The 16,773-nt window shown below is 50.6% G+C and overlaps 1 protein-coding gene across 1 annotated transcript; it reads left to right on the top strand.

Annotated features, from left to right (window-relative positions):
* The first annotated feature begins 234 nt into the window (after positions 1-234).
* On the top strand, positions 235-8,412 carry LOC101545901 (keratin, type II cytoskeletal 2 oral). The gene is made up of 9 exons (XM_055129334.1): positions 235-887; positions 1,965-2,185; positions 3,460-3,520; positions 4,243-4,338; positions 4,899-5,063; positions 5,440-5,565; positions 5,793-6,013; positions 7,036-7,070; positions 7,461-8,412. Exons 1-9 carry the CDS (start codon positions 276-278, stop codon positions 8,018-8,020), a joined length of 2,097 nt encoding a protein of 698 aa, XP_054985309.1. The 5' UTR covers positions 235-275; the 3' UTR covers positions 8,021-8,412.
* The last annotated feature ends 8,361 nt before the right edge of the window (positions 8,413-16,773 follow it).

Below are 16,773 nucleotides of genomic sequence, written 5' to 3' on the forward strand. Positions count from 1 at the left end.
TTGTCAACAGAGGCAAGTTTGGGTGATTAAGCTAAGAAAGCAAAGTCATTTGGGTCCAGAGGATTATTTCTGAGGTGTGTTGGGAGCCTCCAAGCAACTTATTGCCTGGGAGGCAAACCAAACCCAAGATGACTCTCAGCTAATTGCCCGCCTCTCCTTCTGCCAAGCCAGGCTTCGCGGTATATAAGGGCCGGTCTCCTCCGGTGTCCCCATCCAGTCTTCATCCCTCTCAGCTCTTGCTCAGTGCCTGCTAGCTCACCTCCAAGCCTCTCGCCATGAACAGACAAGTCTGCAAGAAATCCTTCAGCGGCAGCAGCCAGGGCTTCTCCGGCCGCTCGGCGGTGGTCTCCGGGGGCAGCAGCAGGATGAGCTGCGTGGCCCGCTCTAGGGCAGCCGGTGGAGGGGCGTGTGGGGCCCGTGGCGGTGCGGGCGGCTTTGGCAGCCAGAGCCTCTACAACCTGGGTGGCACCAAGAGCATCTCTATCAGTGTGGCCGGGGGCTCCCGGGCCGGCGGCTTTGGGGGAGGCCGAGGCAGCTGTGGCAGTGGTTTTGGTGGGGGCTTTGGAGGAGGCTTTGGTGGTGGCAGAGGAATGGGAGGAGGATTTGGAAGTGCTGGTGGCTTTGGAGGTGCCGGTGGCTTTGGAGGGGGCTTTGGAGGTGCTGGTGGCTTTGGAGGTGCTGGTGGCTTTGGTGGGCCTGGTGGCTTTGGTGGGCCCGGTGGTTTTGGCCCTGGTGGCTTCCCTGGGGGAATCCAGGAAGTGACTGTCAACCAGAGCCTCCTGCAGCCCCTCAATGTGGAGATCGACCCCCAGATCGGACAAGTCAAGACGCAGGAGCGGGAGCAGATCAAGACCCTCAACAACAAGTTCGCCTCCTTCATCGACAAGGTGAGGGTTAAGCCCAGCTGTGATGGCTGGTGGGCTGCCTAGGGGATAAGTGGGTGCCAGTGGCCAGGCCAAGTGTCAAGGCAGGGGTGCTGGTCTCTTGAACTCATTCTGTCTAAGCCCCTAATTTGAGCATGTTCTTGCTCTTAGCATTCTGTTCTCTTAGCTGTAAAATGGGGTGAAAGAGTTCAGTTCCTGGTTTCCTTCTCTATATAGGACCAAAGACATAAGATGAGGGGAACCAGCACGCCCCAAGCCCATGTTCAGAAAGAGGCATTGCTGTGATATTGCAGAGTTGACTTTCAAGTACTCTTGAAAAGTAAATACTTGCTCATCTAAACCAAGCACTGGAATAGTGAGTCTCAGGGCTCCCCGTTGGGAGGTTCACGTGGGGCTGACTCTCAGTGAGGGGGCCTGGAGCTAGGGATGTGGCACACGAGGTGAAACAGGATCTGAGTGGAGGTGCTGTGCTGAGGGTGGAGTCTAGGATTCAAACCTGGACTAGCTATGAGCTGAATATTGAGCAGAAACAGTACTGAGAACGTTCTTGCTTCCAGACAGGCAGTGAAAACAGTCAAGGTCTAATTTGTCCTGCCTGTCTGGGAGCAAAAATGTTTTCAATTCATTAACTCTTTTGGGCAACTTTTCTCAGCTCTCTGAGTCCCGAAGGTTGTTAGGGGCCTTGACACAGCTTTGTAAGACTCACCTCACTTAGGGCAACTGAATCAAGTTCCATGAGCCTGGCTTTCCTGATTGACAAAAAGAGGGCAAATGATAAGGACAAATAAGGACAGATAATAATAAGGACAAATAATGAGGACAAATATAATTTAAAAAACGATATTACTTGTCACAGGGTGGTTGTGAGGAGGAGGTGATATAGAGTATGGGAAACCAGCGTGTAGAGAGAGACCCTGCCCATTCCACAGCCCCCCCTTTCACAGGCATCCCCAGTGCCCCCAGACAGGGAGGTGACATTGCAGAAGGATGAAGGGCGTTCCTGTCCACCCTGCACCCCCTTTGGTAGAGGTGGCCCTGCAGCCTGGTCCTGCAGGCTCACCACCTTCTCCCCCTGTCCAGGTGCGCTTCCTGGAGCAGCAGAACAAGGTCCTGGAGACCAAGTGGGAGCTGCTGCAGCAGCAGGGGACCAGCTCCGGCACTGGCACCAACAACCTGGAGCCATTCTTCGAATCCTACATCAGCTTCCTGCGCAGACAGCTCGACCTGGCTGTGGGGGAGAGGGGCAACCTGGAATCCGAGCTGAAGAACATGCAGGACCTGGTGGAAGATTTCAAAAAGAAGTGAGGACCCCTCGGGGGGAGGCCTCCGTCTGGGGGATTAGCAGGGAGGCCTGGCTCCTCTTTGGGGTCGCCACTGTTTCCCACTGCACCCTGGGTCAACACTCCCGATGGGCATGGCAGGGCCAAGCAGGGTGCAGCAGGACGGGCTCTGAGACTGCGGGGGGGCTTCTGAGCATGTGGCTTGAAAGCTCCAGGCAGGCCCCTCCACTACCATTCCCAAGGGACAGATAGGAGCGTCCTTCTGGAGTCTAAAGGTTCACAAGTCTTGCATGCTTTCACCCTGGAAGTGTGTTGAGAATGCACATCCTGGGTTGCAGTCCCAGGTACTCTGAGTCAGCAGGTAAGGGACAGGCCCCCAGGTCTGTGCTCTGCTGCTGCCAGGGATCCCAGGCAGATGGTCAGGCTTCACTGGGCACTGTTCTCAATGCGTGTGAGCACATTTCTCACCCAAGCCCAGCTCTTCCAGTATTCGGTACCTTCTAAACGCATTGGGTGGTATTCAGTACCTTCTGAGGCCTGTGGGTAAGAACAGGGCTTCCCTCCATAGGGTTCCAGGTCAGGGCCCCAAGCACGGAGTCCCTGTTCTGGAAAGGCGTCATTACAGTTAGGTGGTACAAGCCTGCTGGCACTGCGGGGGTGCTTGCTTACCCTGTGTTGAGCCACGGGCCAGGCTCCAGGAGTGTGGGGGCAGATCAGAGCCTCCTTGTCACAGAGCCCCATTCTGTAGACTTTTCCATTTCTCATTCTTCATGAAATCCAAATTCTCCATGGGAGATGATTATAGTCAGGGAAAAGGCTGAAATTCCGTCAACTTGATGCATTCAGAAGATACTGGTGGGTGGGAGAGACAGTACAGCATTTAGGGCACTTGCCTTGCACACAGCCCACCTGGGTTCTATCCTCAGCACTCCATATGGGCCCCTGAGCCCTCCAGGAGTGATCCCTAAGCACTGAGTCAGGAATAAGCTTTGAGCACCACCAAGTGTGGCCCCAAACGAGCACAATCATAAAAAGAAGATAACGGGCTTATTCTTTACTCAAATTCTGCTAAGAATCAACTTGAATGCAAAGAGGGGTGGCGGAAACAGGTAGAGATTCTGGGGACCGTTCCCCTCTCTGGGTTTTCCACCAGTGCCCATAGTGCTTTGGGCACACTTGTGAAGCCGGACCCGATTCCCAGCAGGGAGACCGTGCAAGAGTCATTGGGGACCTCAGTAATTTTATTCGCCACTTCTGAAATTGTCACCATGCAAATGTGTCTCCTTCTGCCCCAGGTATGAAGACGAGATCAACAAACGAACTGCTGCAGAGAATGAGTTTGTGGGACTTAAGAAGGTAAGGGGAGCGAGCGCGTAGAGCCAGCTGGGGGCCCCGAGAGCTCAGCTTCCATCTTCCGACAGGGTGGCAATTGAGGTATTTGATGAAGGAAGTGATGACTAATGAGCTGACTAGTAATGATGCAGGAATAACAAATGCTTTATGTGTGGCATTAATCAAGATCTTCAGTTTATCCATGTAGCCTAGATGTTATTAATAATCAGCAAATACTCCTGGTTTGTTTAAACTCGTCATCAAAACTGTGAAGTGGTGAGCATTCCATTTTCTCTAAACAGGAGGCTGGATGCTTTGTAACCCAGGTTACATATAAGTGTGATTATTTTTCTATCCTGAGTCTATTTGTTAATGGTTTATATTTTAAGATACTGGATCAAAGCAATTAAAAGGGGGAAAAAGCCCTTCAATATTTTGGTATTTTTTTGCCATACCCAAAAAGGGTATGTTCAGGGCTTACTCCTGGTTCTGTGCTCAGGAATCACTCCTGGCAAGCTCCAGAGAACATACAGGATGCTGGGGATTGAACACCAGTTAGCTGTGTGCAACTTGAATGCTGCCTACCTGTTGTACTATTGCTCTGGACCCAATTTTCTTCCTTTAAAAAGGGAGATGGGAAGTCAAATCGAAGAAGGGAAGGAGGAGAGATGAGGACTTAGGAAAGACTTATGGGGGGGTGGGGCTAAGGCCATTCTTTGGGTGTCTGACCCATCCCAACCCCCCAGGATGTGGACTCAGCCTACATGAACAAGGTGGAGCTGCAGGCCAGGGTAGACGGCTTAACAGATGAGCTCAACTTCCTGAGGACCCTCTATGAGATGGTGAGTCCTCCCTTTGGCAAGCTCAGAGCCTTGCTATCTGCCTTTCCCTGAGCCTGCACCCCAGGTACAACTGTGGGGGGCAATCAAGTGGCAGGACACTCACAAAACCAGCCTAGAGCATGGCCTTCCTAGGAAATGCTAACTGAACTGCCTCAGCCTGCAGAGACCTGGCAGTGGGCCCTTCTCTGTTCTGTTTCCTCTTTGTCCTTAACCTGTTTTATTCTCATACCCCCACTGACTCCTTCGCCAGGATGTCAGCCACTTCCGTCATCCTCTTTCTGCTGCCTGTCCATGGGAACCCACTGTGTTAGACCCACTGGCCGACACCTCCAGGCTGATCCCTGATGATATTGGTGCATTTCCTTTTTCTTTTTTTCTTGAACCTTTCTGCCTGGCAACGCTTTGTGTTTCTTGTGCCTCAAGTGAAAGATTATTTTTCTGTCCCACACCTGCCCCCATCATTGGGGACACCTCTGCGAGTAGAAGATTCTTGAATGTTACCATTCCTGGCACTCCCTACTGCTAGGGGATGGTGAGAGTGATTGTCATGCTCCCCACAGGAGCTGTCCCAGATGCAGAGCCATGTCAGCGACACGTCCGTGGTCCTGTCCATGGACAACAACCGCTGCCTGGACCTGGACAGCATCATCGCCGAGGTGCGCGCCCAGTACGAGGAGATCGCCCAGAGGAGCAAGGCCGAGGCCGAGGCTCTCTACCAGACCAAGGTGGGTGCTGAGAGTTTCTTATCCATCCACGGAGGGTGTCAGGGAGGCTGTGATGGTCAGTCTGGGGGCCATGGGGGAGACTCCTGTTGGCTGTACCCTTTGCATCCACTGCTCTAACTGTTGTCCAGTTGTACCGCACTCTCCCCCACAGTGGACACAGTTCTACCTGATACTTCCAGACCACGCAAGGGTCATGCAAGGCCACACAGTGCTGACTAGCTGACTCCGGGGAAGCGGGGTGGGAGAATCTCATACCATGGTGGCTCCATGCTCCCTGCCCTGCTGCCTTGAAGGAGTCTGACTGAAATTCAAGTCTGAGTAGATGATGCTGGGGCCACACTGTACCAACGTGCCACGGTCCCATCTGTCCCTCCAGCTGGGAGAGCTGCAGTCCACGGCCGGCAGACACGGGGATGACCTGAAGAGCACCAAGAGCGAGATCATGGAGCTCAACAGGATGATCCAGAGGCTGCGGGCAGAGATCGAGAACGTCAAGAAGCAGGTGGGTCTGCGCCATAGGGAGAGGTCCTTGAGGTGTCCTCAGCCCTGGGACACAAGAAGCAAAACCCAAGCCTTGGCCTCAGAGTCTCTGTCCTTAAGTGGTGTCACATGTGAGATGGTTCTGGCTAACAAAGGGACACGGGATCCTGGAAGATATCTGTTTGACTTAGTCAGCTGTTTGTCTCTGGGTCACTGTGCTAACTGGTCTCTGACTGCTCCCTGCCCCAGAACGCCAGCCTGCAGGCCGCCATCGCCGAAGCAGAGCAGCGCGGGGAGCTGGCCCTCAAGGATGCTGACGCCAAGCTCCGAGGCTTGCAGGATGCCCTGCAGAAGGCCAAGGACGACCTGGCCCGGCTGCTGCGCGACTACCAGGAGCTGATGAACGTGAAGCTGGCCCTGGACGTGGAGATCGCCACCTACAGGAAGCTGCTGGAGGGCGAGGAGTGCAGGTGAGGGGTGCAGTGGTGTCAACGTACTGCCAATAAGGTCTTTGTTTTTGTTTTTTGTTTTTTTTTTTTTTGCTTTTTGGGTCACACCCGGCGATGCACAGGGGTTTCTCCTGGTTCTACACTCAGGAATTACTCCTGGCAGTGCTCAGGGGACCATATGGGATGCTGGGATTCGAACCCGGGTCGGCCGCGTGCAAGGCAAACGCCCTACCCACTGTGCTATCGCTCCAGCCCCCTGCCAATAAAGTCTTAGAGTGGACTTTGATGATGGAGAAAGTGGGCAAGATGACAAGGAGAGGACACGTCAAGGGACCAGGAGACTCCAGGAAGACAGAATGTAGGAAAGATCTAAACCCCCTGCCCGTGTGTGTGTGTGTGTGTGTGTGCGTGCGTGCGCGTGCATGTGGTGCTGAAGGTTGACCCTAGGGCTTCACATGTGCCAGGAATGAGCTCTGACACTGAGCTATAATTCTGGCCCTGAAACCTCACTTTTTTTTTTCATCCAAACCATTCAATTCTCCAACTGATTATGGACTTGTAGTAGACACCTTTGTTGGGTCTCACTGTGTGTACCGTGTATACAAAAGTGCTAGTACTAAGCTCTGGAACTTTCTAATGCCGTGTTTGGTAGCTGTGCTGTGCAATTCAGTAACCTGTAGCCCCGTGGACACTTGAAATGTGGATAGTGAAACTGAGGAGCAAAATTTGGCATTTAGTTTTAATTCAATTCAAGAGACTCACAAGATGAGTGGGTAGCTTGCTTGGAAGATAAAATATTGGGAACTAAGGATACAAGATGGAGAAAGCATGTGTTGGTGGAGTTTCTGGAATTTTCCACTCCTTGAAGTAGCCTGCATTCCTGGGAGACCTGGTCACACCAGGAAGAGGCTTTGCAATAGCCTCTCTTCCTCAGAAGTTTGACCCCTTGGAGGGCAAGTGGGGAGAAGGAGGTTCCCAAGGTCACGGACCATCAAGTCTAATGTCTCAGTGTAGAATTAATGCACATCTCGTTCTCTCTTTAGGATGTCCGGAGAGTGTCAGAGTGCCGTGTGCATTTGTAAGTAGCCCTTCAAATGCCCGGGGTAGAAGAGGTAGCATAAGACACCCTCATGGGCTGACCATGCCCTATAGCCAGGCCACCCAAACAGAGTTGGGGGACCTGGGTCATGACCACACCTATCACCCTAGAGCTATCCAGCAAACTGTTGGCTCCAAAGGGCAGCCCAGTTTGTGGGGGATGCCGAGACATGTTTGTGGGAGCTCCAGAAGTGTCTATGCACTGAGCAGGCGCTCCCCGTCCAGGTTCTTTCACGCTTCACCCCTTGAGGCCTCAGGGACGTTGCACGTCTTTCGTCTTTCTCTAAGTCCCACAGCCAAGCCGAGCAGAGCTGGGCCCCAGACCCAGGCCTGCGAGCCGGGTGCTGAGCGCCTGTCCTCTCTCCCACAGCCGTGGTTAGCAACGTCTCCAGCAGCAGCAGCAGCAGTGCTGGCGGGAGCCGGGGAGGCTTCGGAGGGGTCAGTGGCAGCAGCAGCGGCAGCTTCAGAGGCGGCAGCAGCAGCAGCGGCGGCAGAGGCAGCAGTGGTGGCGGCTATGGCAGCGGCAGCAGCAGCAGCGGGGGCCGGGGCAGCAGCGGCGGGTTCCAGAGCGGCAGCAGCGGGTTCCAGAGCGGCAGCAGCAGCGGGGGCCGGGGCAACAGCAGCGGGTTCCAGAGCGGCAGCGGCAGCAGTGGCGGGTTCCAGAGCGGCAGTGGCGGGTTCCAGAGCGGCAGCAGCAGCAGCGGGGGCCGGGGCAGCAGCGGGTTCCAGAGCGGCAGCAGCAGCAGCGGCGGGTTCCAGAGCGGCAGCGGCGGGAGCAGGCTGGGCAGTGGAGGCAGCAGCTCTACCAACCAGAGTGGCCTGGGCTCCAGCTCCGGAGGCATTCAGACCTCGGGCAGCGGCGGCTACAAGTCTGGTGGTGGTGTGCGCTTCTCCCAGACCCCCAGCTCCAGCCAGCACAGCTCCAAGTAATCCCTGGTCATGTCCCCCCCTCCCCGCCTCCTGCAAAATGGTGCACCCCTCTCTCTGCTAGCCACCCTCAACCGCAAGTGCCTGGAGGCTCTCTCCCCTCACCCCCTCCCTCCGGATCTAGGTAGGGAGGCTCTACTGCGAGTCCAGGAGGAGACCCCTCCGCGGAACCCCCACAGTGGCCCCGACTTTGGACACGACACATGAACTTACACCAGTGTGGAGCTTCCCAGTGAGACCCCCATCCCCTCCTTCTGAGGGGCTGGAGCTGTAGGGATGACGGTCGGGCTCCAGGACAGCTGCCTTCCTGATCCCCACCTCCGTGTGTGGGATCCTGCCTTACCCACCTCTCCCCCATCCTTTGGTGGTGATGATGTTGTACTTTCCTGTTCTCAATAAATTGCACTGTATTTCACATTCTGGGGTTCAGCTTTCATTGAAGGAATCTTAGAATAAACAGAGGTCCCGGGGCGGAGGGAAGCAGATGGGGAAAAGGCATCTTTCAGAAGTTCACTGGTGGGAATAAAGGACCCAGATTGCTCCTGACTCTTCCTGACCCTTTGTTTGGGTTACTCTTTACCCTTCAAAGTATTAAGGGGGCTGGAGAGATAGCACAGCGGGTAGGGCACTTGCCTTGCATGCAGTCGACCCCGGTTCGATTCCCAGCATCCCATATGGTCCCCTGAGCACCGCCAGGAGTGATTCCTGAGTGCATAAGCCAGGAGTAATCCCTGTGCATCTCCAGGTGTGACCCAAAAAGCAAAAAATAAAAAAAAATCAAAGTATTAAGAAGACTCTCTTCCTGCCAACACAGTGCCTGGGATCTGAAGGGTTAATATGCAACATCTCCTTTTTCTCTGCTCAGGTTCTAAGTGAACAATAAAAAAAAAACTCTGCTGAACACTGAGGATAGAGGGAAGTGCTGTTTTACAGGGGGTTGGAGCAATAGTCCAGCCAGTAGGGCATTTGCTTTGCATGTGGCTGACCCAGGTTCAACCCCTGGCATCTTTTGTTCCCTGAGCATGCTAGGACTGATTCCTGAGTGCAGAACCAGGGATAACCCTAGAGCATAGCTGGACATGGCCCCCAAACAAAAAATAGAACAACAACAACAAAACCCAATAGATTGGGCCTACTGAATACCAACATTGTCCTTATTAACAACAAAGTGGTGTTGAGAATATGGCTTAGGAACGGGTCTACCCTTTAGGCTATACTTCCCTCCCGGAAGGTGGGAACTAGTTCTGAAGACTGTTCTGGAGACGGCGCACCAAACAGATTTTGCACAATGAAGTCACCACTAACCCACAAGTCCAGTTGTCAGCCTTATTTCATGGCTTTGTAGTCCAGAAACATCTCTGTGGCTTCTAGGAAGCCCACGGATATGAGCATCCTGTCCTTGGCCACTTCATCTTGATGGTGCCTTAGTGTCGTGAAAGTCGCCATGCTAAACCTGGGGATCCTTGCCTGCAGCTGTTCTTCAAAATACTTCCCACCAAAGAAAGGTATTCATAAACATTTGATGTGGAGGTGAGCTTATTCTCTTCAAAGTCCTGGTCACACATGCCCAGAAGATTTCTCTGCAGTATCTGGGACCCAGGTACATCCATGATGACGTCTTCCCAGCACCCAACTGCTGTGTTCAAGGTGGCTTTGGAGGCAGAAGAGACATAAGATGTAAGACTCTCTTCCCCCACCACTTCCTTCTCCTCCACTGGGTGTATCCTGTGTAGGCACAGGCGCAGACAAACCAAGCCTTTGGCCTTCCAACCTGTGAGGCCTGGGCAGTCTGCACCTGCTCACTGGGCCTCGGGGGCCCGGCCCTCAGCTCTGTCCCTGGCCCTTAGCAGACCTCAAGTAGCCACAGTCCATCTCTCATAACCACAGGCAAGGTCATCATTCTCAGTGACTGCACAATGTTCCCTGCTCTGGGTAGGGCACACGTGGAGCTGTGTGTCATACCTACTTATCCCACTGCCTCACGTGCATTCTCTGAATATTTGCTCTCTTCTTCAAGATACCCATAGGAGATCCATGTTTGACCCCAAGCATCACAGGAGCAGCCCCAAAGCAGCTGCTTAGAGTAACACCTGAGGACAGCATAGCCCCCAAACCCAACCCAACCCAACCAGCCCCAAACCAAACAAGCTGAGCAAACAAAACTTCCCAAACATGGTGTTGCACTAACATTGTCAAACAACTATCCAAAAAATACTGTCCCAATAAAAATAGAAGTCATGTGTGAAAATTCTCTCCCCTCAGTCTTATGAACACTTTGTACCTCTCTTTTAATTTTTTGAGGGGAACTACACTTTAAGGTGCTCTGGGGCTTCTCCAGCCCTTCTTTGGAATTTTTTGACACTTTCCCAAGGTTTTAGATTTCATTTCTTTGACTACTAATAATGTTGCACATGATGAATATTCTTAATAATTTAATTTTTATTTTCCATGGATCCTCCCTCCCTCCCTTCCTCCCTCCCTCCCTCCCTCCCTCCCTTCCTTCCTTCCTTCCTTCCTTCCTTCCTTCCTTCCTTCCTTCCTTCCTTCCTTCCTTCCTTCCTTCCTTCCTTCCTTCCTTCCTTCCTCCCTCCCTCTGCCCTCGCTCCCTCCCTCCCTCTCTCCTTCCCTCCCTCCCTTATTCCCTCTCTCCCTCCCTCTCTCCCTCCCTCCCTCCCTTATTCCCTCCCTCCCTTTCTCCCTCCCTCCCTCCCCTATTCCCTCCCTCCCTCCCTCCCTTTCTCCCTCCCTCCCTCCCCTATTCCCTTCCTTCCTTCCTTCCTTCCTTCCTTCCTTCCTTCCTTCCTTCCTTCCTTCCTTCCTTCCTTCCTTCCTTCCTTCCTTCCTTCCTTCCTTCCTTCCTCCATATCCAAGCTGTGCTCTGAACTTACTCCTGACTCTGTGCTCAGGGATCACTCCTAGTGGGTTTTGGGGGCCATATGTAGTGTCAGGCATAGAACCTAGGTTGGATAGATGCAAAGAAAGCAACTTACCCAACTGTATTTTTAAAGTCTACTTCTGTTTGAGAAAATTATTTTCTTATCAATCTGTACATAGTATATGGATGAACAACTATAAAATATATTTTAAGCAATGTCCTTAAAATGCAGCCCTGAGGGCTGGAGCCATAGCACAGTGGGGAGGGCATTTGCCTTGCACGTGGCTGACTTGGGTTTGATTCCCAGCATCCCTTATGGTCCTCTGAGCACTTCCAGGAGTTATTCCTGAGTGCATAAGCCAGGAGTAACCCCTGTGCATCGCTGGGTGTGACCCAAAAAGCAAAAAATAAATGGAGCCCTTTCTGTAAATTCTACTGTATATAACTCCTGTTGTGTTATCAGGATTGGGTGAATTGGGTGAAGGAACAATGTACATGTATTGGCTGTCTTCCACATCCTAAGTATTGTGGAAGATCTGGGCATTCACTGATGTATCAATCTTTTGTGCCGAAAGAGTGATTCCACCTGTTCCAGCCTCCGCAGGAACTGTCCAGAGAAGACGTGCATGCTTCAGAATGTGTCTGGATTCTCCTAAAGGGACAAAACTGGGAGAAGATGTCCTGGATGGAGAGGGGCTTATCTTGATGCTATTTGTGGCAGGTTGATGTCTAACTGAGGGGGTTCGAGGTGGCACAATCACCCTTCTCTCCAGGCCAGATTCTCAATCTCTATCTTGCTTTTATCTGTTCCTGCCAGAGGACTGTTGCTCATGAGACCTGGATCCTCGAGACTCTTCCCCAACAGTGAGTGTCACTGAGCCTCGCCCCTGTCTGTGGAGCTGCTTCCGGGCGCAGCTGTGGTGCCTCCCCTGCAGCACCTGAACAACTCGAGTGCAGAGTCTTAGCAACATTCAGAAGTGCGCCTGGATGAGTGCCTTGTGGGGATGCTGAGAATTTTTAGGTTGCGTTGAGGAAGACAGGGGAGGAAAGCTGGAGGGGATGACAAGGGTGCACAACTGTGTGGAAATGGGACCCCTCCCAAATCCTCAGTGGGAGCTGAGACCACAGACTAAGCAAAGCAGAGGACCAGCCTGCAGAATTAGCAGCCTGTAGTGGATGTAACTGGGCCAATCCACTGTGTCCAGCACGGTCCATGCCTGCTTATGTTTCCATGTGAGGGTCAGACTGTTTGCTTCCAGGGCACCCACCACACATTGACCTCTCCTCTGAGCACCTTGTGATTCGGGCCACAGCAAATAGAATAGAACTGCTTTTAGGGGACCTTCAGCTCTCTTGCCATCTGAGGGCCCCAGCGTGGCTGCCTTTGCCACCTGTCTGTGAGAGTGGCCCTGTCATCTCAGGAATGAGTCCCATGGGACCAGTGTGAGACCCACTTGACACTCAGGTGTGAGGCAACATGTATCTCCCAGCTGTGAAAGCAGCCCCTGGAGATGGGAAGAACTCAGTCTCTCAAGTGCACCTGGCACTTCCTGTTCCTTCTTTACTGCCCCCATCAAATTATTTTTTAAAAATTTAATTTAAATTTAGATATTTTATTTGTTTTATTGAATCACCACGAGCTACAGTTACAAAGCTTTCATGTTTGAGTTTCAGTCATACAATAATCAAACACCCATCCTGGCACCATCCCTACATTTTTCACCACCCATATCCTCAGTATCCCTCCCTCTCATTCCTCCTCACTCCCTGCCTCTATGGTGGCAAATTTCCCTCTTACTCTCTCTCCACGTAGCCTCCATGAATTTAAATGACTCCCCTGCACAGGGTCAGAGAGCAGCGGATACACTTTACCACTCTCAGCATCCTTTGATCCCTGAGCACATGCAGCTGGGAATCCCAACCTCCTGACCTCTGGGACCAACAGTTTCCCTGTGCTCATAGCCTTGGCTCTTCTGTCTTCTGGGCATTCCCTCTCTCCCTCTTCCTAAATTCAAGGATGTGTTCAACAAGCACTGGGAGGATGACGAAGACCACATGGGACTGAAGAAGAACAGGAGAGCAGGGGGTCTGCAGGGAGGAGAAAGTGCTAGAGAGGGGAGCGGTGGCACTTTTCAGGGGTCCCGAGGCTAGATGGTACCATCCTCTCAGGGCAGGATTTCCAAGAGGCATCCTGGAGATGATGGCCAGAGCCCAGTGCCACACACATCTGCCTTTCTGCTGCCCGGGATATTCTGATTGCAAATCCAGGGGTAAGCCCTGAGCACTGCTGGGTGTGCCCCCTCCCTGGAAAGAAAGCCATCTTCAGGGAACAATTACTGACACTGGGCACTCAGTGACCAACTGCCAATCAGCCTTGTCACCTTAGGGGCAGCCTATTTTAGTAAACCTTTTACTTGGGGGGCACTTAGGCTAGGGTGTTGGGAGAATCTCATAAAATCGTCCCCATGTTCTCATTCCTTATGGGTCAATAGCAATCAGCCCTCTCCCCAGCAGGACCTGCTCTGTAGGACTCTTCATGGCTCTCCCATTCATGCCCTGAGATCTCAAGGCTCTGGAAAAGAAATGTATGAGTTTTATTTAGTAGTTGTCCAGAAATGGTCCTGAAATGAAAGTTCATTTCATCCTCCCAGGGAGGTAGGTGTGGTCCTCCCCATTTTGCAGATGGGGAAAGGAGAGTCAAAGGTTGCAGTTAGCAATTGGCAGAGCCAGGGCTTGAACACGGGAAGTTAGAACCTAGCACATGTTCTTGTGCTTCCCATCGGTGCCATAAGTACATGCATAGGTTTGATCTTTCATGGTAGATTTGAGTAGTGGGGCATCTACAGTCTCGATCACATGGTCTCTGAAGCACACCTTAGTCAGGAGCCTGCTCTGTCCGTGGTGCTGAAACCTAGCACAGCACCTACCAGTCTCTACTTCAAGATCCCGAGGATCACTACTGTTCCTTCCACACTCGGTTTCTCTCAGGTCCCTAAAGTTTTCTCCCTAGTTCTGACTGTTTGCGTTTGTTCACATAGTTCCTGGCTGAGATGAAGTGAGCATTTAACCCAAAACTTTAAGCTTAAGGATGGGAATAAATAAGTGAAGGGGGGCATTAAAGGATAAAAATTTCTAGGTATAGGGCTAGGGAGATGACACAAAGGGCTAGAGTACATGATTTGCATGCTGAAACCCTGGGTTCAATTCTTCTTTTTTTTTTTTGGTTTTTGGGTCACACCTGGCGATGCACAGGGGTTACTCCTGGCTCTGCACTCAGGAATCACTCCTGGCGGTGCTCAGGGGACCATATGGGATGCTGGGATTCAAACCCGGGTCGGTTGCGTGCAAGGCAAACGCCCTACCCGCTGTGCTATCACTCCAGCCCCTGCCCTGGGTTCAATTCTAAGACCAACCTCTGAGTTCTGAGCTGGGAGTGGTCCCAAAACACAACCAAGTGTGCGACCCCCAAGTTTCCAATTATAAAAAAGAGTACATCCGGGATCCAAGGAGGTGTCTCAAGTGGCAGAGCACATGAGACCCTGAGTTTGACTCCAATACTGTATGTCTGCCTCCACCTCTCAGCACCATTGAGTGTGGCCCCTATACAAATTAAACTAAGTTTTGGAAATACATTATAATATAATGTAATATATATATATTTGGTGGCCATAATTATGACTACATTTGATATATGAAAGTTTTAAGAGTAACTTTCTAAAATTAGAATGTATGAGGAGAAAATTATTCTTGTCTCTGTAAGATGATGGATATTGATTAGAGTTTTGTGATGACCATTTTGAAATGTCTGCAAAATAAGATCAGGGCCAGAGAGATAGTACAGCCAGTAAGGTGCTTGTCTTGCCTGTGGCTGAACCAGGTTCAATCCCTGGCACTTCATAGGGTCCTCTGAGTCCTGCCAAGGGTGATCCCTGAACACAGAGCCAGGAGTGAAGTCCCAAGCACTGCTGGGTGTGGCTCCAAAACTAAAAAAATGGAACCCAGACCAAAATGAGACTATTGTGTTGTATACCTGGAGCTAATATTATATTATGCATTAATTATAACTCAATTAGACAAAGGGAAAATAGGGGGGATATTTTGTCTTCTCTTGAAAATAAAAAAGACAGACAGAAAGGAGTCTGTCTGTAAACTATTTATGGATAATAAAATATAGTATGTTTTCTCTTTCACAAATATTCTTTCTGTGAATGCTATTTGGACTCAGAACACTTGTTGACTCTTTAAACATGTGTCGTTTTACTTCAACTCCTGTATTACTTGGATAAAAGGAACATTGCAAAAAACAACACCTAGTCTTCTTTTGATTCAGAAATGCATGTTGAACAGTACTAGGAACTGGGAACTCACTGAGAAAGGGAACAGTTAAATATTAGCTATTTAATTATTAATGTGTAATTAAAAATAATATCTTCCTCCAGGGATCCTTCAAGAAATATAGGAAACAATAAATGCAAAAGTACCGTATAAAATGAATGACATTCATCTATTGTCCTACATGCAAAGTTTGGTTAGCAGTTAGATTGTAGTCCTTAAAGAGCAAGAGTTTATCACACACTGCTTATATGTAATATAAAAGCGTGCACTCCAAAAGCACCAGATGACCAATAGACTCAATCTCAGATGGTATGTGAGAGCTAGACACAGCCCCTAGAATAAGCTAAGTACTCAATAAATGGGAACTATTACCTGTTAGATATGCATATGATCATGGGAATAAGTATGCGTAATTTAAAAAATGCATTAGATAAGCCTGCAGAGAGGGGTTGGTGAGAATTATTTATGGGAACTTTTTACTCCACAAGAAAGGAAAGCTGGCATCATTTGGGAAGAAAACTTCTGGGACAAGGGTTGTAGAAACATTCTTATCTTTGCTCCCTCACCCAGTGAAGATTCCTTTGAGATAAATCTCTTTTTAAAAGAGATGTCTCTTTTTGACACTTCAGTAGATTAGCACAGAGAGGCAAATGTTTGTAAATGTTTGCCCCTGTTTGTCTGAGGATTTGGGTTTAAGACAATAAATAAGGCCTGTGATGGAGCGCCAGCTCTCTCAGTGCACGAGGCCTCCTGACCTGTAGCTTTTTCTCTCTCATTTCAGTCTCTTTTCTTAATCCATAGATCTATTCACCAGGGGCTTCCCCTGATAATTACTGCTTTTAGGGCTGCCATTGTTAATTGATTTCTGAGTGTTGAGGAAGACAATCAAGGAAACATGAACTCTTTTCGACCTGGGAGATGGACCTGGCTGGACAGACAATTGGAAGTTCGTTATCATCATCCCAACCTGGAAATGCTTTCTCTGCTTTCCATACTCTACAAAGCCACCCAAGAACATAGGTCCAAGAGAACAGCGTTTCTAAGACCACCCAAGTGGTGCAAGAGATTAAATTCAATTAAAGTCTTTATCTAAACAATTTTGGGGTTTAGTGCAGAAAATTCTCTTGTCTCATGGCCACTCAAAACAAACCCTGTACATAATGAACGTTGGCTATGAGAAGATTATTAGAGGCTCACTCCATTCTGTCTTACACTGAGGAATAAGCCTCTGAAGGCTAGGAAGACTCAGAGGCCACACTGAGGGGTCCCCACTTAGATTCTGGAACCCCTGGAAACACTGCCCATAGCTGGCAGTGCTGTCCCTTCCTCCCATAGAGTATGTGAAGCTGAGTCCTTGTAAATTCTGCTCATCAGTCCATCATGGGCCTCGAGAGCAATCCTAGGTCCCTGCTACATGAAGGTCTGAGGGTGTTGGAGGAGGGTCTTCCCATCTATCAGATTCCTTCTCCAAGCACAGCATGTCCAGTTTCTCCTTCATTCTGGGGAATGCAACAACCCCGCCCTGACTTCCCCTCCATTTCCCTCC

The sequence above is a fragment of the Sorex araneus genome, chromosome 2 (genome assembly GCF_027595985.1).
Source record: "Sorex araneus isolate mSorAra2 chromosome 2, mSorAra2.pri, whole genome shotgun sequence".
Taxonomy (NCBI): domain Eukaryota; kingdom Metazoa; phylum Chordata; class Mammalia; order Eulipotyphla; family Soricidae; genus Sorex; species Sorex araneus.

Coding starts and splice junctions, on each gene's coding strand:
- LOC101545901 (XM_055129334.1), top strand. CDS start 276: ATGAACAGACAAGTCTGCAAGAAATCCTTCAGCGGCAGCAGCCAGGGC. Junction 4,339..4,898: donor TGAGGACCCTCTATGAGATG/GTGAGTCCTCCC, acceptor TGCTCCCCACAG/GAGCTGTCCCAGATGCAGAG. Junction 5,566..5,792: donor TCGAGAACGTCAAGAAGCAG/GTGGGTCTGCGC, acceptor TCCCTGCCCCAG/AACGCCAGCCTGCAGGCCGC.